Source organism: Hyaena hyaena, unplaced genomic scaffold (assembly GCF_003009895.1).
Source record: "Hyaena hyaena isolate Hyena2069 unplaced genomic scaffold, ASM300989v1 scaffold_130, whole genome shotgun sequence".
Lineage (NCBI taxonomy): Eukaryota > Metazoa > Chordata > Mammalia > Carnivora > Hyaenidae > Hyaena > Hyaena hyaena.
Genome location: NW_024080762.1, coordinates 1,129,786 through 1,156,280, shown reverse-complemented (window position 1 = coordinate 1,156,280; position 26,495 = coordinate 1,129,786). Strand labels below are relative to the sequence as shown.

General features: G+C 37.2%; 1 protein-coding gene across 1 annotated transcript in view; it reads left to right on the top strand.

Annotated features, from left to right (window-relative positions):
* Positions 1-26,495, top strand: part of ARIH1 (ariadne RBR E3 ubiquitin protein ligase 1) — a 114,246-nt gene that overhangs the window by 82,729 nt on the left and 5,022 nt on the right. The window contains exons 6-12 of the mRNA XM_039237842.1: positions 7,331-7,397; positions 8,947-9,053; positions 11,546-11,588; positions 12,100-12,171; positions 16,504-16,634; positions 20,175-20,232; positions 23,930-24,190. Of these exons, the coding sequence (XP_039093773.1) occupies positions 7,331-7,397; positions 8,947-9,053; positions 11,546-11,588; positions 12,100-12,171; positions 16,504-16,634; positions 20,175-20,232; positions 23,930-24,190 (739 nt within the window). The remainder of the gene's footprint in view (positions 1-7,330; positions 7,398-8,946; positions 9,054-11,545; positions 11,589-12,099; positions 12,172-16,503; positions 16,635-20,174; positions 20,233-23,929; positions 24,191-26,495) is intronic.

Genomic DNA, 26,495 nt, shown 5'->3' with positions numbered 1-26,495 from the left:
TTTTTTTAATGTTTTATTTATTTCTAGGAGAGAGAGAGAGAGAGACAGCGTGAACAGGGGAGGGTCAGAGAGAGAGGGAGTCACAGACTGAAACAGGCTCCAGGCTCTGAGCTGGCAATCAGCACAGAGCCTGACGCGGGGCTCGAACCCACGAACCGCGAGATCATGACCTAAGCGAAAGTCGGACGCTTAACCGACTAAGCCACCCAGGCGCCCCAAGCGTCTCATCTTTTACAGAGGAAAAACTCTCATTCTTAAGTACAATGACCTGAGTTTGTTATATGTTGCTTTCTATTTTACTTAATAAGTTCTAAATATATTGACTGAAGTATGTAAAATACATTAACTTTAAATTAGGTATGATTATTTTATTAACTGCCCAAATCAAGATAGAGAACTTTTCCAGTACCCAGAATGTTCATTCTTATGCCCCTTTCCAGACAGTTATCAGTCTCATCCTTGTTCCCTGTCATGATTACTGTGACCATCAGTTAGTTTTTCCTGTTCTTGAGCCTCTTAAAAAAAATTTTTTTAATGTTTATTTATTTTTGAAGGAAAGAGAGAGACAGAGTTTGAATTGGAGAGGGGCAGAGAGAGAGAGAGAGAGAGAGAGAGGGAGACACAGAATCTGCAGTAGGCTCCAGGCTCTGAGTTGTCAGCACAGAGTCTCACACTGGGCTTGAACTCACAAGCCATGAGATAACGACCTGAGCCGAAGTTGGATGCTTAACCAACTGAGCCACCAGGTGCCCCTTGAGCTTCTTTTAAATGGGATTGTGTAGCATGTATTGTTCTTGTGAGTGTGTCTGTTTCACTTAACATAATTTCTTTGAGATATGTGCATGTATTAAACATATCAGTATATTTTACGATTTGTTTGGTTTTTTTGTTGTTATTGAGATAGATAGTAAACGATTCTTATGATAATGATAGACATTTGGAGTTTTTTGGTTTGTTTGCTTCGTTTTGACTATTGTGAAAAAGTTACAAAGTATATTCTTATATGTGTCTTTTAGTGAACATTCACTGATTTTTTTTTTTTTTTTAATTTATTTTGAGAGAGACAGAGACCGTGTGAGCAGGGGAGGGGCAGAGAGAAAAGCGGAGGGGCAGAGAGAAAAGGAGAGAGACAGAATCCCATGCAGGCTCTGTGCTGTCAGCATGGAGCCCGATGTGGGGTTCAGACTCAGAAAATTGTGAGATCATGACCTGAGCCGAAAACCAGAGTTGGATACTCATCCAACTGAGCCACCAGGCACACCTGCCCTGATTGATTCTTTTGAGTATATACTAAGGAGTGAGGTTTTAACTTTAATAGATAACTGCCAAGTAGTTTTCCAAAGTAGTCATATATATGTTCCCCCTAGTTATGTGTGACTGCTCTACTCCTGGCCCATACTTGTAATCACTGGTCTTTTAAATTTTATCCATTCTGGTGGTATATATAGGGATATCTCATTATGGTTTTCAGTTATAAATTGCTTGGTGGGTAATGATGTCAGACACCTTTCCATTAGACACTTGTATATATATATATTTTTTTTAATTTTGTTTTTTAATGTTTTATTTATTTCCAGGAGAGAGAGAGAGAGACAGCATGAGCAGGGGAGGGTCAGAGAGAGAGGGAGTCACAGACTGAAACAGGCTCCAGGCTCTGAGCTGGCAGTCAGCACAGAGCCCGATGCGGGGCTTGTACCCATGAACTGCGAGATCATGACCTAAGCGAAAGTCGGACGCTTAACCGACTAAGCCACCCAGGCGCCCCTATTTTTTTTTTTTTTTTTTTTTATTTATTTCTAGGAGAGAGAGAGAGACAGCGTGAGCAGGGGAGGGTCAGAGAGAGAGGGAGATACAGACTCTGAAACAGGCTCCAGGCTCTGAGCTGGCAGTCAGCACAGAGCCCGACGTGGGGCTCGTACCCATTAACTGCGAGATCACGACCTAAGCGAAAGTCGGACGCTTAACCGACTAAGCCACCCAGGCGCCCCTATTTTTTTTTTTTTTTTAAATAAAATTCCCGTTCAAGTAACCTAAAACTTAGTTACTTTATTGCTTTATAAGAATTATTGAAACATTCTAATATGAGTCTTGTTAGATATATATGTATTACAAATACTTGCGCTTATGTGTAGCTTCTTTTTTCTCTCAATGATTTTCAGTGAACAGAGTTTTCATTTTAATGACATCTAACTCATCATTTCCCTCCATTTATGATTATTGGTACTTAAATCTATTTTCACCCCAAAGTTGTATCTATTTTTAAGACAGTCCACAGAAACATTATGGAGATTGCTTTGATAACATGGTTTTAGAGTTGTATGTCTCATAGTGGAATAAATTGAATGCCTCCCATTATTATTCTACAGAGGCCCAGAAAAGCGCTTTAGTACCTTAATACAAAAGCTAGAGAATACTGTCTATTTAAAAATATATGCTTAAGGGATCAGAGCTCAAGTTCATACTGAAATAATTTCCTAGTCTCATTGAATTGCAAAATGAAATAATTTGTCAAGTTTTAGTAGTTGAAAAGCTATATAGGCAGTAAATTATTGATGATTATTATTTAAACTTTTGAAAATATTTTTGAACTGTAAATGTAAGCTCAATAGATTGAAGGAAGGCACAGAAGAGTATGGGAGGGGTGCTTGAAGCTGATTCTGTAGGGCTTTATAGATCATTACAAGATCTTTGGCTTTTATTCTGAGAGCCATGAGAGGGTTCTGAGCAGAGGAGTGACATGGTCAGAGAGTGTTGTTCTGACTACTGGCATGAAAAAGAGACTAAGTAGGAGCAGGGAAATTGGGAGACTCTTACAGCAGTCTGGATGAGAGATGATGGTAGTTTAATCCAGGATGGTAGCAGAGGAAGTGATGAGAAATAGTTGGATTTTGAATGTATTTTACAAGTAAAGTCAGATACTGTAGTATAAGAGGAAGAGATGAACCAGAGATGATAGTAAACCTTATATTTATTTTTAATGACCAGATATTGAACAGATTTAATATAAAGATGTTAATCACATTATTGTAACTCTCCATCCCGAATGTACAACAGTAGAGGAAGATGGAATGAAATATAGCCATTAAAAAAGGTCTGGCTGGGGGCGCCTGGGTGGCTTAGTCGGTTAAGCATCCGACTTTCACTTAGGTCATGATCTCGCGGTTCGTGGGTTTGAGCCCCACGTCGGGCTCTGTGCTGACTGCCAGCTCAGAGCCTGGAGCCTGTTTCAGTCTGTGACTCCCTCTCTCTGGCCCTCTCCTGCTCGCGCTGTCTCTCTCTCTCTCTCTCTCCTAGAAATAAATAAAACATTTAAAAAAAAAAAAAGTCTGGCTCTGTGTGGGAATGGTACCTTCAGGTTTTTTTTGTTGTTGTTTTAAATGATTTGTGGGGCGCCTGAGTGGCTCAGTCGGTTGAGCATCCAACTTCGGCTCAGGTCATGGTCTCACAGTTCATGGGTTCGAGCCCTGCATCAGGCTCTGTGCTGAATGCTTGCTCAGAGCCTGGAGCCTGTTTCGGATTTTGTTTCTCCTTCTCTCTCTGCCCCTCCCCCACTCACACTCTGTCTTACTCTGTCTCTCAAAAATAAATGTAAAAAATTTTTTTAAAATGATTTGTGGATTATTTTAATGTATTGGAAAATGCCTACAATAATCTTAGTGAAGAAGCAAAGATATAAAATTATATGTAGTACGTTCTCTATTTAAAATTACATATCAAAAAAATTACATACCATACATTTACCAAAAAAAGTAAAAAGTCTAGATTATTAAAATGTCAAGTGGTTATTCCTCTTGAGTGATAGAGCTACAGGTGATTTTAATTTCCTCCTTTATACTTGTCTATAATTGGTATGTCTGTCAGGGGGGAAAACCCATTTTACAGAAAAATATTTTATCACTAATCCTAAATTAAAGTGTAATGTTGATTTATTCAGGGTGCTATATAAGCATAAACCATGGTTTACTACTTGGCATACTTTAAAAAAAAAAATCTTTGTGTTTAAAGCCACCTGGTTTCAAATTATAGCTGTCCAGCTTTCTCTTTGTAAAAACAAAATTATCCCCAAACTCAAGGTTACTTAAATGCATCTGATACTGTGCTTAGAATGTATAGTAGGCTATCATTAGAAGTCATTATGTTTACCTTCATGAAGAGTTACCTTCCACCATGAGAGTTGGCTTAAAAACTATTTCCAATGTAAGTGATGGCAGTAGGTCTTTGTCAAGAGAGTTAGCTTATTAATAGCCAGGATAATGCTTGTCTTATTAAGAATGCTTTCTCAAGTGGAAGAGATCACTTTCTTACTCTTCTCTAACACAAGATAAACTATGACCTAATAACTGAGACCTAATAATCTTGCCCTAGTAACTGTGGCTGACCTTTGTTCTAACCAGGTAGGCTAGATCAGTTATAAGAGTCATTTGGGGGTGCCTGAGTGGCTCAGTTTTCTAAGCATCTTAACTCTCGATTTCAGCTCAGGTCATGATCTCACAATTCATGAGATCATAGCCTGCTTGGAATTCTCTCTCTCCCTCTTTCTCTGCTCCCCCACCAAATTAATAAAATTAAAAAAAAATTTTTGGAGTTTGTCACATCAGAGAAACATTGTGGGTAATAGAAATTAAAAATGGGAAATCAGGACATCTGACTTTGGACCTCATTCTTTTTTTTTTTTTTTTTTTCATTGATGTAAATTTCACATAACATAGTATTTACCATTTTAACTATTTAAAGTATACAATTTAGTAAACAAGAAAAGGGCACCTGGGTGATTCTGGTGGTTAAGTGTCAGATTTCGGCTCAGGTCATGATCTCATGGTTGACGTTCAAGCCCCATGTTGGGACCTGTGCTGACAGCTTGGAGCCTGAAACCTGTTTCAGATTCTGTGTCTCCCTTTCTCTCTGTCCCTTCCCCACTCATACTCTCTCTCTCCCTCTCTAAAAAATAAATATAAACATTAAGTAATAATAAAGTATACTTTTAATAATGTCATGCAACCATCATCACTAATTCCAGAACATTTTTACCACCCCTAAAAGAATTCCCATATTCATTAGTCACCCTTCATTCCCTCCTTCCCTTAGTGCCTGACAATTACATATCTGTTTTCTGTCTGTATGGATTTGCTTATTCTGGAGATCTCATTTAAATTTCATAATGCACATGACCTTTTGTGTCTAGCTTCTTGCACTTAATGTGTTTTCAAGGTTCATCCATGTCGAATATGTTAGTACTTGATCCCTTTTTATGGCTAAACATTATTCCATTTTATGGATATTCCATATTCTGTTTCTTCATCAGTTCTTGGACATTCAGGTTATTTCCATTTTTTTGTGGAAACATTTATTTTTTTATTAGAGTGCATGCACAAGCAGAGTAAAGGGACAGAGAGAGAGAAAGAGAATCTTAATCAGGGTCCACATTGAGTGTGGAATCATGATTTAAGCTGAAATCAAGAGTTGGACACTTAACTGGCTGAGCCACCCAGGTGCTCCAAAACATTTGTGTTGAAGATTTGTGTGCAAGTTTTTTATTTGAACACCTATTTTTAATTCCCTTGGACATATATACACGTAGGAGTAGAATTGCTGGGTCATATGGTAATTTCTGCGTTTAGCCTTTTGAGGAATTGCCAGATACACTAATTATTTTTAGACCTCAGTTCCAATATCTCTGAAATATAGAGGTTTACTCATTTAAAAAATATTTATTGGGGTACCTAGGTGGCTCAGTTGCTTAAGTGTCCAACTCTTGGTTTCAGCTCAGGTCATGATGTGGTTTATGAGTTCAAGCCCCATGTCTGGCTCTGCGCCAAAGGTACAGAGCCTGCTTGGGATTCTCTCTCTCTCTGTCTCTCCCTGCCCCTCCCCAACTTGTACTTTCTCTCTCTTTCTCAAAATAAATAAATAAACTTTAAAAAAATTTCTTGGACACTTTCGACAGGCCAAGCAGTGTGCTAGACCCAAGGGATCCTTTCATGGAGTTTATTATTTGGTTGGGGATAAGAGAGAATGAAGGCAGATATTAAACACATGATTATACAGATAACATTCTAATAAAAATTATGACAAATCTTATTAGGGGAGGATGTGTAAGGTGCCATGAGAGCTGAGAGGGAACTGGTGTGGGTAATTGTCAGAAAAAGCCTCCTTTAGTGAGAAAATATATTTTAGCTGAGTTTAAAAAATAATATAGCAGCATCTAATATTTATTGAGTGCTTACTATTTGCCAGGCACTGTTCTAGTTCACAACTCATTTCTGCTGTCCATTTTACAGATGAGTAAACTGAGAAATGAAGAGGTCAAAGAACTTACCCTCATTTCATAGCTAGTAAGTTGTGAAACAGTATTCAAAGCTAGGCTGTTCCAATTCAGAGCCCACTGTGGTATTCATCTTTTCCTTTTAAAGAGAAGTAGCTCTATGGAAAAGCCTCTGAGGGAAGGGCAATACTCACAGTTTTGAAAGAATACAGATGTGACAGGAGTACACTGAAAGGAACAGTACAGGGTGGGGCCTTGTCGAAGGCAAGCAGTGCCATGGAAGCTCAAGAATTTGATGGGGCCAGATTATACAAAACCTTTTTGTTTGTTTGAAATATTTTTATGAGGTTGGACTGTGTTCACGTTTGGTAGTTTTTACTGGTTTTGTCAGTAGTTCACTCTTTCTGTTTTAACACTGTTTTCTTTAAACACTCACAGAACTGTTTACCATTAAAACTAATAAAACTTAAGCTTCAATATTCCTTACATTCATGGGTTCCTATGAATTCCAGAAATTGTTACAAATATATAAACTGTTCTAGGTGGATAATGGAAGCCAGGTTGCAGTCAGTTAACATTTCTGGTAAACTGCTAACAGATTTCAGAAGAAGGCCCTCAAGTTTATGTATAGCAAAACCTGGATCCATTTCTTAACATTCCTGTCAGCATCTTTCATTTCACATACTGAATTTTGGGAGGGGATCTGAAGGAAATTGGCTGAGAATTGCTGTTGTAAGGCAAGATATCAGAGTAAGAATACTCTGAAAAGGGCCTAAACCTGGCAGTAGTTACTATGTCATTAGACTGTAATAAGCAAAGTGGGTAAAAATGGAATATTTCATGTATAGGAAACATGGGGACAGGGGGTCTACCAAAATAAAACTACAGAAACTTTGAAATTGGTGTTTTGATTTCTACAGTTACATTTGTTGATAGTCTGTATGCATTTGAGTATATTCAGTGTAGGGCAGTTTTTAGGCCCACAGCATTGAAATTTTATTTTGTAAGTGTGGGAAAATACTCTTGGCTAAAAACTACCTAATAAACTATTTTTATTCTTGCTCTCAGGCGCCTGATCACAGATTCGAAAGTTAAATTAAAGTATCAGCATTTAATAACAAATAGCTTTGTAGAGGTAAGTGATTTCTCTTTAAGTTTGCCCTTCTTAATAAACGGAATTATTTGTTAGTAGAATACTTCTTCTTAGAATGAAATACTCTTGATAGTAAGAAAAACCTTTACCATAAACTTGGATTATGGACTTTGTTCATAAAACATACCTAACATGTATTCTCAAAGGAATGTGACAGACCAATAAGTAGGTGTCTCTTCATAGATCTAAAGCTTTAGTGATCAAATTATTCTTATAGTATTCTTCCTTAATCCCTAACAGAAAATTGTAGCTGATTATTAGTGATGATATGTTTAATCATGTTTGGCAGTTTAATCTTGCTGTATCTCTGCTTATTTTAGCCTCTGTTACCAGTAAACTCTAATAAAGAGAGCTGCAGTTATTTGTTTTTATCAGAAGCAGGTCAGCAAACTATGCCCTTCCTGTTTTTGTAAATATTTATTTGGCTGTGCCCATTTGTTCTATGGCTCCTTTAGTGCTACAGTGGAAGATAGAGTAGCTGCTGCAGAGGCCTTTGGCCCTCCAAGAGAAAAATCTTTACTCTCTGGCTCTTTATGGAAGAATTTGCCAGCCTCTGTATAAGATCATCAATGTAAATTGGGTATTTTAGTTCTACAAAGTAATATTTATTTCACTTGGGGATTAAACTGAAGGTCACATCTTCTAGAAAACAGCATATTTTAGGAATAGCATATTTTTTAACTAGTAAGCTTGGATTCTCATGTAGTGTTACTTGAGCCATGCTTTGTTTCCTAATAAAAAATACGTCAAAGGTTTTACCTTTTTTTTTTTTTTTTTTTTTAAGAACTAAAGTGTGATCTTTGCCATGGTTTTAGAAACTGACTTTTGTTCTTAGAAGACTTTTTTTTATGATCAAAGAGAGAAATTACATGTATATTCTGTAGCATCTAAACACTTTCCCTGGGGGTACTTTGCTGGTCCGGTCAATAGAGCATGCGACTCTTGATCTCGGGGTTGTGAGTTTGAGCCCCACAAAGGGCATAGAGATTAAAAAATGATGATAAAAAAGGGAAGAGGCCCCTGGCTGGCTCAGTCATGCAAGAGTATGCAACTCTTGATCTGGGGGCTGTGAGTTCAAGCCCCCATGTTGGGTGTAGAGATTACTTAAAAAAATAATAAAATCTTTAAATACCTTCGCTGAGTCAGAGTTTATCTTGGATTTTTTTTTTATATCTTTGAAGATTACCCTGAAGTAGAACCATAAACAAATTGATGCTTCTTAATAATCATAAATGGGTAATTATTTTAAAGTTTGTCAGTAGGATTTTGAAGAACCAAGAGGCAGTTTGCATATTTCATAAAACCTAGTCTCTGAGGGATCTGTAATCTTGGGAAAAAAACTGCATCTAAAAACAGTGCATTACTGTAGAAGACTACTAAATATCAGGGGCAGGCTATTATATGCTTCTGTCATCATCCCTATCTTTGGCCCCTACACTGGGGAAGTGATGTAAATAATTGCTTATTGCTAGGAAATCTTACATCATGAGTAACTTTGCTGTCATTTTTTATTTTCTAACTTGGGTTTCAGTGCAATCGACTGTTAAAGTGGTGTCCTGCCCCAGATTGCCACCATGTTGTTAAAGTCCAATATCCTGATGCTAAACCTGTTCGCTGCAAATGTGGGCGCCAGTTTTGGTAAGCAAGTGATTTTCTAAATTGAAAAAGGACACAGTTTTTCTTTTTATTCTTGGTAGTAAAATAGTAGAAAAAAAATTTTTTTTAACCTCAGGTAGGGAGGTGGGTGATGTTGACTTTAAATAGTGAACATTTCTTTTAAATAAGAATTAAGAGTAAAAGGTCGCATCTTCAATAATTTTTTCTTTCCTTGTTGCTCTTTTTTCTTATGGGAAAAAAAGCAGCTATAATCATATTTTCTTGTGTGTTCTGCTGGAACTAATATACAAGCAAACCTGTAGATCTGGGGTAAGAACTTAGTTTGTCTCATTTCTGATGGACTGTTCATTTTTTCAGGTTATGTTTGGTTCCTTTATGACTCTTGCTCTGTTTTCTAGTTATCTCTTAGGAAATTAAATACACAGTATTATTTTTCCTTTACTCTGACAAGTTAAATCTTCTAGAAGGAAAATATGCTTTGATAAATCTGGAAAGATAAAACATGGTTGATTAGATGTGCTTTTTCACCAACAGTTTTCCTGTGGCTTCTCTGGCCCCAGCTTTCCTGGTAACCTTGGTTCTTGGAGTCTATAGCATGCTCTTTTAGTCTTTGAATTCTAGATTTGACTTAATAGAGAATTTCCAATACTGCATATTCATGTCAGAGAATTAAGATAATTTTCCATTTCCTTGGTGGATCTTTTAGGGGACGAGAAACCAGTCAAACCAAGTAGCTTTAAGAGATAGCAGATAGACATTATATTGGTGTTCCATACCATTATTTTTTTCCTCTGTAAGCAACTATAGAGTTAGACTTACACATCATTAATACTAAATATTTCCAAAAAGACCAGGTAACCTCACAGAGGTTAAATGTATGTGAAATACATCCTATTATGGTAAGATTAAATATACATTACTAATTTAAAATTTACCCTATAGATAAATAAGTGAGATCTGATTTCATATGTATTTTAAAACATTTTTAGGGGCGCCTGGGTGGCTCAGTCGGTTGAGCGTCTGACTTCAGCTCAGGTCATGATCTCACGGGTCGTGGGTTTGAGCCCCGCATCGGGCTCTGTGCTGACAGCTTAGAGCCTGGAGCCTGTCTTCGGATTCTCTGTCTCCCTTTTTCGCTGACCCTTCCCTGCTCATGCTGACTCTCTCTTTCTCAGAAATAAAACATTAAAAAAAAATTTTTTTTTTTTTAATTCTTTTTAATGCTTTATTTCTAGGAGAGAGAGAGAGACAGCGTGAGCAGGGGAGGGTCAGAGAGAGAGGGAGTCACAGACTCTGAAACAGGCNAGGGTCAGAGAGAGAGGGAGTCACAGACTCTGAAACAGGCTCCAGGCTCTGAGCTGGCAGTCAGCACAGAGCCCGACGCGGGGCTCGAACCCACGAACCGCGAGATCATGACCTAAGTGAAAGTCGGACCCTTAACCGACTAAGCCACCCAGGTGCCCCTAAAAAAAATTTTTTTAATAAAACATTTTTAGTATCAAATATTTTGTATACAGATCAAAATGTTGATAATAACAACAGTGAATACTTGTAGCTAACCCAACCTTAAGCAAAGTGAGTATTTTGTTTTTGTTAAGAAATCTGTCAAATGAATGACAGATTCATTTGAAACTCATTTGTTCCCCTCTCCATCCCATTCACCATCTTCTTTTCCAGAAGTAACCATTATACTGACTTCGTTTAAATCGATAGTACTTTGTTCCTCTCATTTACAAAGGATTTTTAGCATTCCTGAACTACCTGATTAGCTAATCAGCGATTCAACAAGTTTTTTTAAAATAAGCATTTGTATTTATTCTTAATTTATACTTTCTTTTAGCAAATTTATATATACCACATGCCTAGAAAACAGAAAGGAATGAAAAATTTGTATATTCCTAGAGAATGTTTAGTCACACTCTTTGTTTTACACCTTGCTTGGTAAAATTTATCTCTACAGGGCTGAGGTTCATTTGGGTCATGCAAAGATGTGACATGTTTGCTTACTGTGCATTATGATTAAATTATATAATTATAATTCTTCATTCGGGTGTTTAAGTAAAAAAGATTTAATATATACTGATGAAGCATTGGTTGAAATTTAAGTTTAAGTTAGTGAAAATTATTGTTTGGTTTCAGTTGAATGTTTACAGTATGGAACTATATATTTTTTTAAACTGTCAGAAAAGTACAGATCAGACTAAACTGAATTTTTTGTCTTAACAGTTTGGTGGCTATTTAGAGAGTCCTTTCGTAGGAAATTGTCATCATAGCATGTCTTCATGCTTATAATCGTTTCTTCATTTCTCACGTATACCATAATATGTGCTGTTCTAATGCTAAATTCGAAATAATCTGTAGAATAATACGAATTTGGCTCATGCCCTTGTATTTGCCAATCATTAGAAACTGATCAAACCACTGAGGAACTATAAAGCATGAAATGGGTTTGTTTGTGTACTGGCCTACAGTAGGTAGGACTTAATTCTTTTAACTCTTCTGTTACTTAACAGCTTTAACTGTGGAGAAAATTGGCATGATCCTGTTAAATGTAAGGTGAGTTTGTCTGGCATTTTCATTTTTAAAATGTAATAAAACATAAGACTTGACAGAAAACTCGGGCCCAGAATTTTGTTACTGTTTGTAGAGAAAATTATATTTTTTATATTTTTTTCCTTTTTATTTCAAATGATCATCACAGTACTCATAAAGCATTCCTTATGAATAAGTCAGCTCCTGATAATTACCAGGATTAACAGTGGTTAAGGCACCTCTGTGAGCAGACTTTGTAATTAGCTAAGGGGAGTGACCCATCTTGGAGCTGGGCTTCTCATTCAGCTCTAGGCTCCCCACTTGCCTCCAGCCAGAGAAAATCCTCCTTTGGCTGATTTTATATACACTGGATATGAGAACTACCAGAGTTCCATGGTTTAAGAGGAATTAAAATCCAGTGATAACCTTGGCCTTTGCCTTTCCAATGTAAACTTGACTGTATTTAAATGAAGTAATTTGCTATCTTTTCTCTTAAGTCTTTTGTTGTACCCTAACAGTTGTTGTTTTTAAACAGTGGTTAAAGAAGTGGATTAAAAAGTGTGATGATGACAGTGAGACCTCTAACTGGATTGCAGCCAACACAAAGGTTGGTATTTCCCTGCAGTAAATTCTTGGTAATGAAACTGATAAGCATAGAAGCCTAGGCATTAGCAAAACAAGTAAGTTTCCTAATTAGGGACCTTGTTTTACCTTTTCCTCAGTTAAGATTTGGGTGTTTTTGGGTTCTTTGAGGATTTGGGGTTTTGGTTGTTTTCATTTTTCAAGAATAATTGCTGATTTTTTTAGTGTTTGAGTTTATTTTATTGAGCACTATACTGCAACATGCATAGTAGTCTTTAGAGATTTTTGTCCATTAGAAAGCATTACTCTCCTAAAGAAGAAAATGCTGGCAATTTTTCTACCTAAAGGTTTGATAGTGCTTTTTCATATTGTTATTGCCTGCCTTTTAAAAAGTATACAAATAGAGAGTTTGTTCCACCTAGCTTGGTTTTATTAGGCAACTTCACATCTGCCTTTAAAAACTCTCAGGGTTTGGGGCACTTGGCTGGCTGTCAGTAGAACATATAACTTTTGATCTTAGGGTCATGAGTTCAAGCCCCACGTTAGGTATAGAGGTTACTAAAAATAAAATAAACCTTAAAAAAATTCCCAGGGTTTACTTTTTAAGGAGTCCCTTTTTTTATTTTCTTCCTTTTTTTTAAATTAAGGTTTTGTTTTTAAGTAATTTCTATACCAATGTGGAGCTTGAACTCACAACCCTGTGATCAAGAGTCACATGCTCTACTGACTGAGCCACCCAGATGCCCCTTCTTAAGGAGTCATTCTTGAGAGCAGTATTGAGAATAACTGCGTAATAACTTTTTATTATGTAACTGCACTGGGCTTAACATGTTGGACATCTTTAACATGTTAAGTTGCTAAAATATGACTTAAGAGACTTGACTCCTGAGAAATAGAGGTTTTGGGGATTAAATGGTGTCCCTTGATTTTTTGTTTTTATTTACAATATTAGTTTTAGGATACTAGTTTCAAGATTGCTCATGTCATTATTGACTGTGGACCAGTTCTTTAACCCTAGGCAGGTGTTTGTCCTGCAAATGGAAAGTTGTCTTAAACATCCTCCTTTTTTAGCACTAAATAATAAGCGTGTATTTGAATCCCAACTGTGTGCCCAGCAATCTCTTAGTAGAAAATTGTATAAATAGCCAGTCTTTTTTTTAAATTTATTTCTGACAGACAGCATGAGCAGGGGAGGGTAAGAGAGAGACGGAGACACAGAATCCAAAACAGGCTCTAGGCTCTGAGCTGGCTGTCAACACAGAGCCCGGCTCAGGGTCAAACCCACGAACCATGAGATCATGACCTGAGCCGAAGTCGGACACTTAACCGACTGAGCTACACAGGCACCCCTAAATAGCCAGTCTTTATTTAGTTCAGTCTTATAGCCTATCTATGCTGGAAGTGGCTTGGGTGATTATGGGGTTATTCATGGACTATTCATTTTTAGTATTGTCTTAGATGATGCTTAGAGAATACGGAGTTGTTTGACCAGTGTTAGAGCTTTCCATCATTCAATCACAGGACAATTAGAAGAATAAGGAATGTTGAGGTGCACTTGGGTGGCTCAGTTGGTTAGGGTCTGACTTCAGCTCAGGTCATGATCTCGTGGTTCGTGGGTTCAAGCCCCGTGCCAGGCTCTGTGCTAGCAGCTCAGAACCTGGAGCCTACTTTGGATTATGTATCTCCCTCTTTCTCTGTCCCTCTTCTGCTTGTGTACGCGCGCGCTCCCTCTCTCTCTCTCTCTCTCTCAAATAAACATTAAAAAATTATTTTTTAGAAAAAGAGAAGACATGTTTAAACAGTGGAGGTCAACACACAATTTTATACCCTTAGTACCCTGCTCTACCCAAAAAGATTAAAACATATTTCTGTCTCCCAGAAGGCATTAGTAATGAAACAGTAAGTCTTGTCACTTAAAACAAATGCCCACCCTTTGAGGAATGTATGGTTGAAATCAATATTTTTGTGCTCTCTAAAATTATGATAAAGATAACTCCTGTCATTTAAGAAAAACCTTTCTGTGTTGTTAGTAGCAACTTAATGTGTTCATTAAACTTTAATGTGTTCATTAAAGTCCCTGAATCCTTGAATATGCTCTTTAAAACTAGTAATTTAGAACAGAGCAGTTGTATTTTCACTAAGTAGTTCATTTAAACTGTAGGCTTCTTTCTCCATCTAGAGAAATCCCCCCCCAATACTCCAAATCCCCAAGATGTTTACAGTAGGGAGTACAGGCTTGGATATATTCAGGTTCGTTTAGAGATTATTGAGGAGGAAGAATGGCAATTAGTAATAACAAAGTTACCTGCTTGATAGTTTGAGATAAAACTGAAGAGTTTTTCTCTTGAGTGGTTTCAGAAGCTTTTATTATTGTTATTAGCTCCTTGAACACATTTGCAGATTATTGGGGCACCTCGGTGTCTCAGTTGGTTGAGCATCCAACTCTTGATTTTGGCTCAGGTCATAATGAGTGAGTTCGAGCCTCGCGTTAGCCTTCACACCAACAGTGGGGAGCCTGCTTGGGATTCCCTCACTCCCTGTCTCTCTGCCATTCTTTCTTTCTCTTTCTCTCTCTTGGTCTCTCTCTCTCTTTCAGAAATAACCAAAAAAATTTTGCAGATTACCAGTGGTATCCTAACATATTGAGAGCTTGGTTAATTGTAACCAAGAAATATAGAATGAAACTGATACTTCATTTTTATTCTTTTAAGAAATACATTTTTTAATGTTTTTATTTATTTTTGAAAGACAGCATGAGCGGGGGAGGTGCAGAGAGAAGGAGAGGGGCAGAGGATCCAACGTGAGGCTCGAATTCAGGAACCGTGAGATCATAACCTGAGCCAGAGTTGGCTTCTCACCCTACTGAGCTAGGACAGCACCCCAGAAACAGATACTTTGGACCTGGAATTTGCTTCTTTGGAAAATGTGATATATCTTAATTGACTTCAGAGATTGATTTAAAATGTATACTTAAAAGTTGCCCTACTGACCTATTTAAAATTACCATAGTTTATGGCAGGGGAGTCTTATTTCACAAAGGTCAGTCTTATTTCACAAAGGTCAAATTGTGAATCACTATAAAGATTATCAGTAAGTAATATAATGGGTGATACCCCCCCCCCTTGTGGGAGTTATAGGTGTCAAACTAATGCAGGAAAATACAACCTTTGCATCTTACTTATAGTTTCCTTAAAATTAATAAGTTTGATTTTCTAGATTTTCCAAAAGAAAACACAGACTTGCTATAGGGTAATAACTTTAGCTCACTGGCAGCCAAGAATATGACACAGTCTTGGAAAAAGCCATGATCTCTGTAGCATAGCTGTAAATAGACTACAGTGAAAAGAATTTATTTATTTATTTTTTAATATCTTTTTATTTATTTCTAGGAGAGAGAGACAGCGTGAGCAGGGGAGGGTCAGAGAGAGAGGGAGTCATAGACTGAAACAGGCTCCAGGCTCTGAGCTGGCAGTCAGCACAGAGCCCAACGCGGGGCTCGAACCCACGAACCGCGAGATCATGACCTGAGCGAAAGTCGGACGCTTAACCGACTAAGCCACCCAGGCGTCCCTACAGTGAAAAGAATTTAAAATAAGGGTATTTGAGGGGCACTTGGCTGGCTCAATCAGTAGAGCATGTAACTCTTGATCTCAGGGTTATGACTTCAAGCCCCCTATTGGGGACAGAGTATACTTAAAAATAACAACAAATAAATAAGTAAAACAAGGGTATTTGATAGAAGAAAGTTGGGAAACTCAGTAGCCACAAAAAGAACTTAATCAATCTTAATAATCCCACTTTCCTTATTCTTAAGACCAAATTGCTTAGGTTTGATCCTGACTCTCTCTACCATTGCTGCCTGTGTGACCTCATTTTTATTATTTTTCTCATCCTTAATTTATTCATCTGACAAATGAAAATAGGAATAGGATCACTATAAGGATTATCAGTTAATGCATATAAAACACTGAGAACAGTGTGTGGTATACAGGAGTACTCAATAATTATTTCTAGATGACACTGGAGAGTATATTTACATAAACAAAATGTTTTACTTCCTGTAAAACTATTATTACCATGTGTACAGTTAAAAAGTACTTAAAATGTTTTGGTCCCCCAACCCCAGCAAAACAAATCTTTTAATTGTTGTATAATACATCTTAAAAGCCAGTAATAATGATAATAGCACATTTCCAGTAGTACTTATTGTATTCCACACTTTTCTGAGTGCTTTACGTGTATTAATAACAATAAGGTGGTATTTAAAAATAAACCAAATCTAGAACTGGCTTCTCGTCGGTGGTAGTAATACAACCTAGTGTAGCATTGACACCAACTTTATAGTTTCTCTTCATAGGAATGTCCCAAATGCCATGTCACAATTGAGAAGGATGGCGGTTGTAATCACATGGTGTGTCGTAACCAGAACTGTAAAGCAGAGTTTTGCTGGGTGTGTCTTGGCCCTTGGGAACCACATGGATCTGCCTGGTAGGTTGGGGAAATGAAGGGAAGAAAATGTTCACATAAGTATGTAGTATATGCATATATTGTGACTAAGGTTTCTATCTCATGGAAATCACCATCTAACATGGGAACTAGATAATACAGTGTGTGATCATTGTTAAAAGTACATGCAAGATGTCTCTAGAGAAGGCTAAATTAGGCATATTTCACAATTGAGATGAATTTTAAGGGGGAGTAAGAGTTCATTAGTCGGAAGTGGTAGGGAAAATGTTCAGGGCAAAAGGAGCACCATGAATAAAGGTAGAATGATGTGAAAGTACATGCCTAATTTAGAGAAGAGTTGCATTGTCTAATATGTCTGTCCACGCAATAGCCGAAAACTAAGAAACTGTTGGCAAAACCTAACCTGTAGTTGTGTTTTACTTACCCTTGTACAGACAAGGTAAGACACAAGTGTGTCCCAAACTTTAAAAATTGGACAGTTGCTCTGTGCAATCCAGATTATAAACCTCTCTTTGAACTATAGGAACAAGCCTGTATTCCTGCTTGGCAGCAGTCATCTGGAATTGATTAATAGCCCCTTAGATGATGTCTTGGCTTTCCAGTTTGATATATTTATTTCCCCACGACTGAATCATCAGGGTATTTGCATGTATCGTGATGGCACCATATTTAGAAGACAGCATTACATTTAGTAAATATGTATCTTTGTTCTGTGCATATTTCTTACCAGTTCAGGAAAATGCAAGTTAGAATCATGATGCCTTGAGTTTTGAGGAAAAAAAACGGAGCTGGCACGTCTGGCAAAAATGAAAATATTTCTGACTTTTATAATAATACACAAGTGGGCCTATTTCACTAATTTATGTTACCTGCTTTTGGCGTTTCAGTTTGTGGCCCCTTACACGTTACAAGGCATAGGAAAAGAGAAAGTAGAGTGGGACCTAAAGTAGTTTGGACATTATCAGAAGGCTTTTGAGTGAGGAGTGGCCTGATTAGGTCTGTAATTTAGATGAGAGGGCTCTGTATTAATGTGCTTTACATACATTACCTCAGAATCGTGGCTGCTTTGTAGAGAAGGAATGAGAGGGGAAGAAATTGCAGGTTTGGACAGGAGGAGGATCTCACGTTAAGACAATGACAAGTCTTTTTTAGTTTCATTGGTATTTTCATTAGTTTCACTAGTTAGAGGAATAGTGAGAGGGATTACTTGTCTGAAATTAATTCTGAATTAGTTTCATAACTAATTGGTTATGTGGAAGTAAAGAATGTGATTTTGCCACTGTCAAAGACAAGAAAAGTATTTGGGGTTTAGCCTGACAGGTACTCTAGATTTTAAGAAGGCAAACTAGAGAATTAGACTGTTCCTGGAAACTAAATCCACTCTAGTATATTTAAACAAACAAGCCTAATAAGTGGAGAAGAGTTACTAAAAGATATATTTTTTTTAAGTTACATTTTTTGTGTGTAAGGAAATCTTGGATCGTAACTCAAATTTTAAAAAAGCTGTATTGAAAACTGAAGAGTACAGACCAAATGTGGATGCAGGAGGGTGAGGAACGGGCTGGACCGAGGTTGTCAGAAGTGTTTCCTGTGTCTTGCCTTTACCCGTAGCTCACATTGCAAATGAGTCATATGTGCTTCCTTATTTAAATCTAAAAATGCCTCAGAATCCTCAAAATAGCATTCCAAGTAGCACTGTCCGTCATCTGAGTTAGAAGTAGAGGTGAATTCTGTTTGCTTTTCCTGGCCTTCAAGTCCTTAATAATTTTGACACAGTACAAAATGAGTTGAGGCTTAAATATATCCAAAAAATACCAAAAGGAAAGTTTTTAAGGATATTATTATATTAGATAAGAAGAAGAGGTATTAATAGTTGACTAGTAGAGGGCAAGGAGAGCCAATATTTGAGTTAAATTAAGTAATTTTTGGTAAGAGAGAATTACAACCCAAGCTGGTGGGAAATTAATATAGCTCCTGACTTGAGTGAATTATGGTCTGAGTTACTTTAAAAACTCAAAGAGGAGATCAGTGAGCCATTGTTGGTTATTTCTGAGTAGTTACAGAAAGTAGAGAGCTACCCAAAACTAAAAGCTGACAAAAAATGTAATCCCAAGTTTCCAAAAATTGTGATTGATTCCACATACTACATATGAACCATGTAACTTTTATGTGAAATCCCAGAATCAAATGGTGGTATTAGGATGATGATTAGGGAACATTTTGTAGATCTCAACAAGGCATTTTGTTGTGAGCTTAGAAGTTTGTGGCTTCGGCTATGAATATACACAGGAATATTTGGATTAATTGAATGACCATTTCTTGGAGTTCTAGGTAATGGATTTCTGTCTTCCTAATGGAATACTTCCAAGGTCTGCCGAAAGGCTTTGTTCTTAACCTTTTTTATTCATGTAAACTGTGTATTGGTTTTGTGGTCAGTTTTACTGATGACTTTCTTAAACTAGTAAGAGAACCTTGCGTATATTTTGGGATAACATCACAGAAGGATATTAAACATATAGGCCGTTAAAATCCTGGGAAACTTGGCAAGCTGGAACAGTGAATCCAGTTAAACAAGACTTAAGTTCAAAATTCTTCCTTTAGACCTAAAAGGATTACTGTTAAGATCCTGAAGACAGGACTACAGCATGTGAATGATATAGTCAGTAGTTCAGAGCATGGCCCTCAGTTGGCAGACAGGCATATGTTTAATTCTTAGCTTTGAAACCCTAGCTATGTTATCTTAAGTGTGTTACTTACCTTCTCAAAACCTAATTCTGCATCTGCTCAATGGGGGTAATAATACATATTTCATAAGGTGGTTCAGGGAATTGAATATGACAGTACATTTAAAGTCCTTTGTAAGTAGGTGATAGATAGCAAGCACTCAAGTATCAGGTGTTCCCATAATGGAGACTCAGAAAAGCAGAGGTGGAGTAATCAGGACAAGTGCCAGTCTGTTCGTCCTCACTCAGAGCTGTCTTCTGGGCACATTTCCCCTGCTTCTCATTTTGTGTATCATTCAGTTTTCAGTGATTCTTGTAAGCTGTAACATCACGTAAAGCACATAGCACAGCATCTGTTACATAGTAGTCCATGGACTATTGGTTTTCTTTGGTTTATTAAAATAAGAAGGTAAGTAACTGGATTAATTGGGAATATTTGGCCTGAATAACAGACAACCTAGGAAATAAGATGACCTCTTCAAAAGTTAAGTTAGAAGTTCGGACTACAGTCAGGAAATGGAAGTTTTAGAATGATAGCACTTTCTAATGATTACGGGTGAGCTGATTTGGAATGGATGGACTAGTTCAGGAGGTGGGGAATTCCATTACTAGATAGAGAACTGATACAGTGTTAGAGGATTCCAACACTAGGTGGGGTTTCAATCCAACAACACTTTGAATTCTTTTCTAGAACCCTGGGCATTTTAAAGACCTCAGTTTCTCTGTTTAAAAGAGAATATTGGTTCTAGATAATCTCTGAATCCAGGTTAAAATTCTGTGATTTCTTCCCTTTTCATTGATTTTTGGCTTTATGGAATCCTCTTTAATTCACTTTAAGGTACAACTGTAACCGCTATAATGAAGATGATGCAAAGGCAGCAAGAGATGCACAGGAGGTAAGTACATTTCTTTTCGGGTAACAGTTGAACAGGAATGTGTATCACATGTTTATTAGGGAAAATTTAGCAGAAGTTTTCAGTTTTGCAAAAGTTGTGGAAAGACACCCCAGTAAATACTGGTTATCTGTGTACATTTAGAAAGGGAATATTATCCAAAATGCCTGTCAGGAACATTCCTGTTTGTAGGTTTGTCTCTTTTAAAAGATTAATCTAGCCATGTTGCACAGTTCCAGGTTTCAGTAGTTTTGGCATCAAGGATTTTTCACCCCAGCACAGAGTCTAGAGAACAGTATTTGTTAAAAAGCCTTCCTGCTGTTTATGTGCATTCTCATTTCTATTTAATTTTTTTTAACTTATTACTCATCAAGAAGCCAGTAGGGATCATAAGTGAGCTGATTTATAATGGACTTCCTCAGAAGGGGAGTTCCCTATTACTGGTTAGGGATATAACTCACCATTGTAGAAGGTGTGGATTAAGTTCATCAATACTTTGAGTTCCTTTCAGCCTGGTAATTGTGTCAAACTTGTAGAATCCTGGAATTTAATTATTCCTTACTTACCTTCATCTATTCCATATTGAAATACCCCTGTTGTCCCAAAAATATTCTTTTCAAATGTTTTTCCTTGCTAAGGTGTCATCCAAAACATGCTTCTTTTTTCTTTTTTTGACTTTTAAAATGTTCTTTTAAAATTTGTTTCTAATTAGGAGCTCCTGGGTGGCTCAGTCAGTTAAGCACGACTTCGGCTCAGGTCATGATTTCAGTTTGTGGGTTTGAGCTCCTGTTGGGCTCTGCACTAACAGCAGGGGCCTGCTTGAGATTCTCTTCCTCTCTCTCTGCTCCTCTCCTACTCATACTTTTTTCTCTCTTTCAAAATAAATAGGTAAACTTAAAAAAAAAAATAAACCAGAATCTTCTCATCTTGGGGGTATACAGAGAAAGACTTTATACAAGGGGCTTTATTTGTTTATTTAGTGGGAGCCGTGCCTTCCAGAATGGAGTGCACCATTGCACACCCATCTGGCCTCTTCTTTCCTCACTTTCCCTGCTCTAGTACTCTGGCATAGGGTTCACTGGGAAACTGTAGCCTTAAAAAGTGCTAGATGGTTGGCACATAGTCCAGAAAGAACATAGATGGTAATGGAGTGCCTTGGAAAAGTGTACCTGTTTTGTAGAAAGTTGTTGACTTAACATACTATACCATGCTCCTGATCGTGGTGGTCATTTGGATTTTCTTATTTTCTAGACCAGGAGAGTCAGTACACTTTTTCTGTGAAGAAGCAGATGGTAAATGTTTTCAGTTTTGCAGACTATATGGTCTCTTTTATACCTATTGAACTCTGACTCTGCTCTTACAATGCTACATCAGCCACAAACTCAAATGAATAGGCATGATAGAGTTCCAAGTTATTTACAAAACCAGGCAGCAGCTGGATTTGGCTCACAGGACAGTTTGCCAACCCCTGTTGTAAGTAGTCAGGTTTGTTTTGGATTTTTTCCCAACGTGTTTTAAAGTCACTCGTTGCATTTTCTCCATCCAGATTCTGGGATTCATTAAAGTTGGTCTTATTTGCAGTAGTGGTATGGGTTTTCTTTCATGTTGTATTTTAGAGGTATTTTAGTGAGAAGCTGTTTTAGAATTAATTGAATCATTAAATCAGATTTTAAGTCAAGTCCTTTAAAATCTTACATTTTAATGTGGTAGTTTAGGTTTTCCATTTAATCTTGGAATTTTGACAGGCTTGAAATATTAGTGCTTTGTTTTAGGGGGTGGGATAAAATGCCAAGCAGATTATTTTAAGTTTATTTAGAGAGAGAAAAAGAGAACAGGAGTGGCAGAGAGCGGGGGGGGGAGAGAGAGGACCCCAAGCAGGCTCTGCACTGTCAGCGCAAAGCCTGATGTGGGGCTCAAACTCACCAAACCGTGTGATCATGACCTGAGCTAAAACCAAGAGTTAGACGCTTAACCCAGACTGAGCCACCCAGTCGGCCCAACATTAATATTGCTTTTCATCTAATAATGATTAAACCTAATTAGCATAATTTTCCAGTGTGTAAGAATTGATTTGGTACCTACCTGATTCTTGAATAATAATAGATTTTTTGAGATGTTTCAGTGTTGTATGATACTGGATCGTGTGATTGGCCAGTTATGTGGTTCAGAGTTACAGTATAATGGGAGAGACTGAGGTGAATCGTTTTTGCAGTCTGATAAATAACATAAATCTAGACCAGATACATTGTTTCTTTGGTAATATTTTATGTGTCTTTAAAACACTTTTTAGGGGCACCTGAGTGGCTCAGTCAGCTGAGTGTCCGACTTTGGCTCAGGTCATGATCTCACAGTTCGTGGGTTTGAGCCCCACATCGGGCTCTGTGCTGGCAGCTCACTCAGAGCCTGGAGACTATCTTCAAATTCTGTGACTCCCTCTCTCTCTGATCCTCACCTGCTCACGCTGTCTCTATCTCTCTCTCAAAAATAAATAAAACATTAAAAATAAATAAGTAAACACTTTTTAAAATTTTTTTGCTTATTTTTTACTTTTTACTTTTTAAAATGTTTATTTTAGAGAGAGAGAGCATAAGTTTAGGAGGAGCAGAGAAAGGGGCATGGGGTTCAAACTCACAAGCTGTGAGATCCTGACCTGAGCTGAAGTCAGATGTTTAACCAACTGAGCCACCCAGACACCCCTTAATGTTTTATTCTTGAGAGAGAGAGAGGGAGATAGCGCATGAGCAAAGGAAGGGCAGAGAGAGAGGGAGACACAGAACCCAAGGCAGGCTCTAGGCTCAGAGCTGTCAGCACAGAGCTTGATGTGGGGCTCAAACTCATGAACTGCAAGATCAAAAAGAACTTCAATACCACTATTATGTTTGTATATACATTTATTATATGTTTTTAAATATCATTAACTATCCAGTGTTCAAATGTCTCTATCTCATAAATTTTCTTTTCTAGTTAGTTCAAATCAGGATCCATATAGATTCACAACTTGTGTTTGATTGATAACTTTTGAATATTGTCTACTGTCTTTCATTCCTCCTCCCCACTTCCCACATTCCTATTTATTTGTTGAGGAAACTAAGTCATTTTTGTCCTGTAGAATTTTTCACATTCTAGGTTTTGCCAATTGTAATTCCCTGGTATCATTTAATAGGTTCTTTTATCTATATATTTCCTGAAACTGGTGGTTAATTCTAGATAACTTGAATCTAGACTCAATTGGGGAGTGAGGGGGCCACCTACCTGATGATACTGGATACTTTCTTTTGTACTGTATGAAGAGTTATATGATGTCTGATTGCCTCTCTGTTGTTTTTTACTTTAAAATGTTGATGCTTCTTACGTATTTACTTGTTGTATACTGCAGAGTAGTAAACTTCCTGTGTTGGAAATGTTCTTTATCACCACTGTCCAGTTTGGTAGCCACTGACCACAGGTGGCTGTTGAGCACAGGGGAACTGAATTTTTTATTTTAATTTAAATAGCCACCCGTTGCCAGTGGCTGTCATACTGGAAAGTGCAGCTATAGGACATTCATAGTGGTATTAAATAACAAAAGGTAGCAAGAGATGTCTGTCTGTTCCGGATTTAGCCTAAATTCCTATACTGATTCATCAGTAAATATGATATCGGCTTTTGTGTGTATACATTTGTTATAATTACATTTCCTTAATTTTTCTTAATGGGACAGCGATCTAGGGCAGCCCTGCAGAGGTACCTGTTCTACTGTAATCGCTATATGAACCACATGCAGAGTCTACGCTTTGAGCACAAACTATATGCTCAGGTGAAGCAGAAAATGGAGGAGATGCAACAGCACAACATGTCCTGGATTGAGGTGCAATTCCTGAAGAAGGCAGTTGATGTCCTCTGCCAGTGTCGTGCCACACTCATGTACACTTATGTCTTCGCTTTCTACCTCAAAAAGAATAACCAGTCCATTATCTTTGAGGTAGGAATAGTTACTGAGTGGGGAACACCCAACTATGTCATAGGACTACTTGGTCTTTCATAGAATATGTAGTTTTAAAGTTTCCTGTCTGGGCTAACAAGCACATGAAGAGATGCTCACCTTCACTCATCATCCAAGAAATATAAATCAAAACCACAATGAGATAACCACCTCTCACCTGTCAGAATGACTAAAATTATCAACACAGGAAACAGCCGATGTTGGCCAGAATGCAGAGAAAGGGGAATCCTCTTACATTGTTTGGGAATGCAAACTGGTACAGCCACTCTGGAAAACGGTATGGAGGTTCCTCAAAAAGTTTAAGTAAAACTACCCTGTGATCCAACAATTGCACTACTAGGTTTTTACCCAGAGGATACAAAAATACAGATTCATAGGGGTACATGCACCCCAGTGTTTACCGCATTATGAACAATTGCCAAACTATGGAAGGATCCCAAATGTCCATTGACTGATGAATGGATAAAGAAGATGTGGTGTCCACACACAAGCGCACACACACACACAATGAAATGTTATTCAGACATCAAAAAGAATGAAATCTTACCATGTAGAATGACATGGATGGAGCTGTAGCTCCATAGTTATATATAATGCACTCCATAGTGTATTATGATAAGCAAAATAAGTCAGTCAGAGAAAGACAAATACCATATGATTTCACTCGTGTAATGTAAGAAACAAGACAGATGAACATATTGGAAGGGGAAAAAAGAGAGGGAAACAAACCATAAGAGACCCTTAACAACAGAGAACAAACTAGGGATTGATGGAGGGAGTTGGGTAGGGGGGTAGGCTAAATGGATGATGGGTATTAAGGAGGGCACTTACTATGATGAGCACTGGGTGTAATATTTCAGTGATAAATCACTAAATTCTACTCCTGAAACCAAAGTTCTGCTATATGTTAACTAGCTAGAATTTTAAAATTTGGAAAAGAAAAAAAAGGTTCCGATTTTCTCAGAAATTTAGATTTCTTGTCCTAAACTGCATTCAAATCCATGTGGTTTAGCCAGCTAGCAATTAAATGTGAAGGCTTTGGAGTCAGCCTGAATTTGAAATTGGACTCAATCACTTTTTAGCTCTGTTGACTTGGAGCAAATTACTTAATGTCATCTATATCTTTATTTTAAAATGGAGATAGTACTTTTCAAGGATATTACAAGTTTTAAGTCAGGCAAAACTAATGTATGGTATTAGAAGTTAATATGGTGGAAAAGTAAAAGGGGTCTTTTAGCAGTAAACATTTTTCAAGTAGAGATGCTCATTTAAAATTGACACATAATAAAAAAGAATGAGATCTTGCCATTCAATGTGGATGGACCTACAGAGTATAATTCTAAGTAAATTAAGTCAGAGAAGACAAAAATACCGTATGATTTCATTCTTATGTGGAATTTAAGAAAAAAAAAATGATCAAGGGAAAAAAGAGACAAACAAACAAAAAACACTCTTAAATACAGGGAACAAACTAGTAGTTGCCAGAAGGGAGAGGTAAATGGAAAGATGAGTGAAGTGGTTAAAGGAATCAAGAGGTACAAACTTCCACTGAATAGTAAACAAATCGCAGAAACAAAAAGTATAGCATAGGGAATATAGTAAGATGGTATTAACGTTTTTTGGTGACAGATGGTGACTTATTGTGATGAGCACTGAGTAATGTACAGAATTGTTGAATCATTATATTGTACATCTGAAACTAATGTGACACACTGTATGTTAATTATAGTTTAGTATTAAAAAATAAAGTTGATACATAAAACATTGATGCTCTTAGATGACTAGACAATAACACTGACTAGCAGATGGGAATTTAGATGGGTACAGGTACAGAACTAGCCATAGTAGTAAAGGATAACAGTTTTAATCTTCCATGTGATGTTCTCTTATAAGAAGTAGGTGCAGCCAGTTGTAAATAAGAATGGGTTTATATTTTTTCCTCAAGCTTTCCCCGCTTTTGTTTTGTTTTGTTTTGTTTTACCCAATAGCAGTTTGCAGAACTAGAATACTTCAAAAGACTTAAGTCCTTTTGAGGACTTTGTTCTTGATTTTCTTCCAGAGGTAATGGGTAAGTAAATCTTTAGTTCTGTTAATATATAAAAAATTGTCCTGGAAAGGTGAGTGCAGGTTGTCAGAGGGGAAAGTGATAAAGAACTTTACAGGTGCAGAAACCACCTGTGAGAATTATAGAATCGATGTTGAGAACAGTTGATAGGCTAGGAAGCAGCGACGAGGGCTTATGTTTTAGCTATCTTCTAAGCCTGAATTTACTTTGTATTCTTTC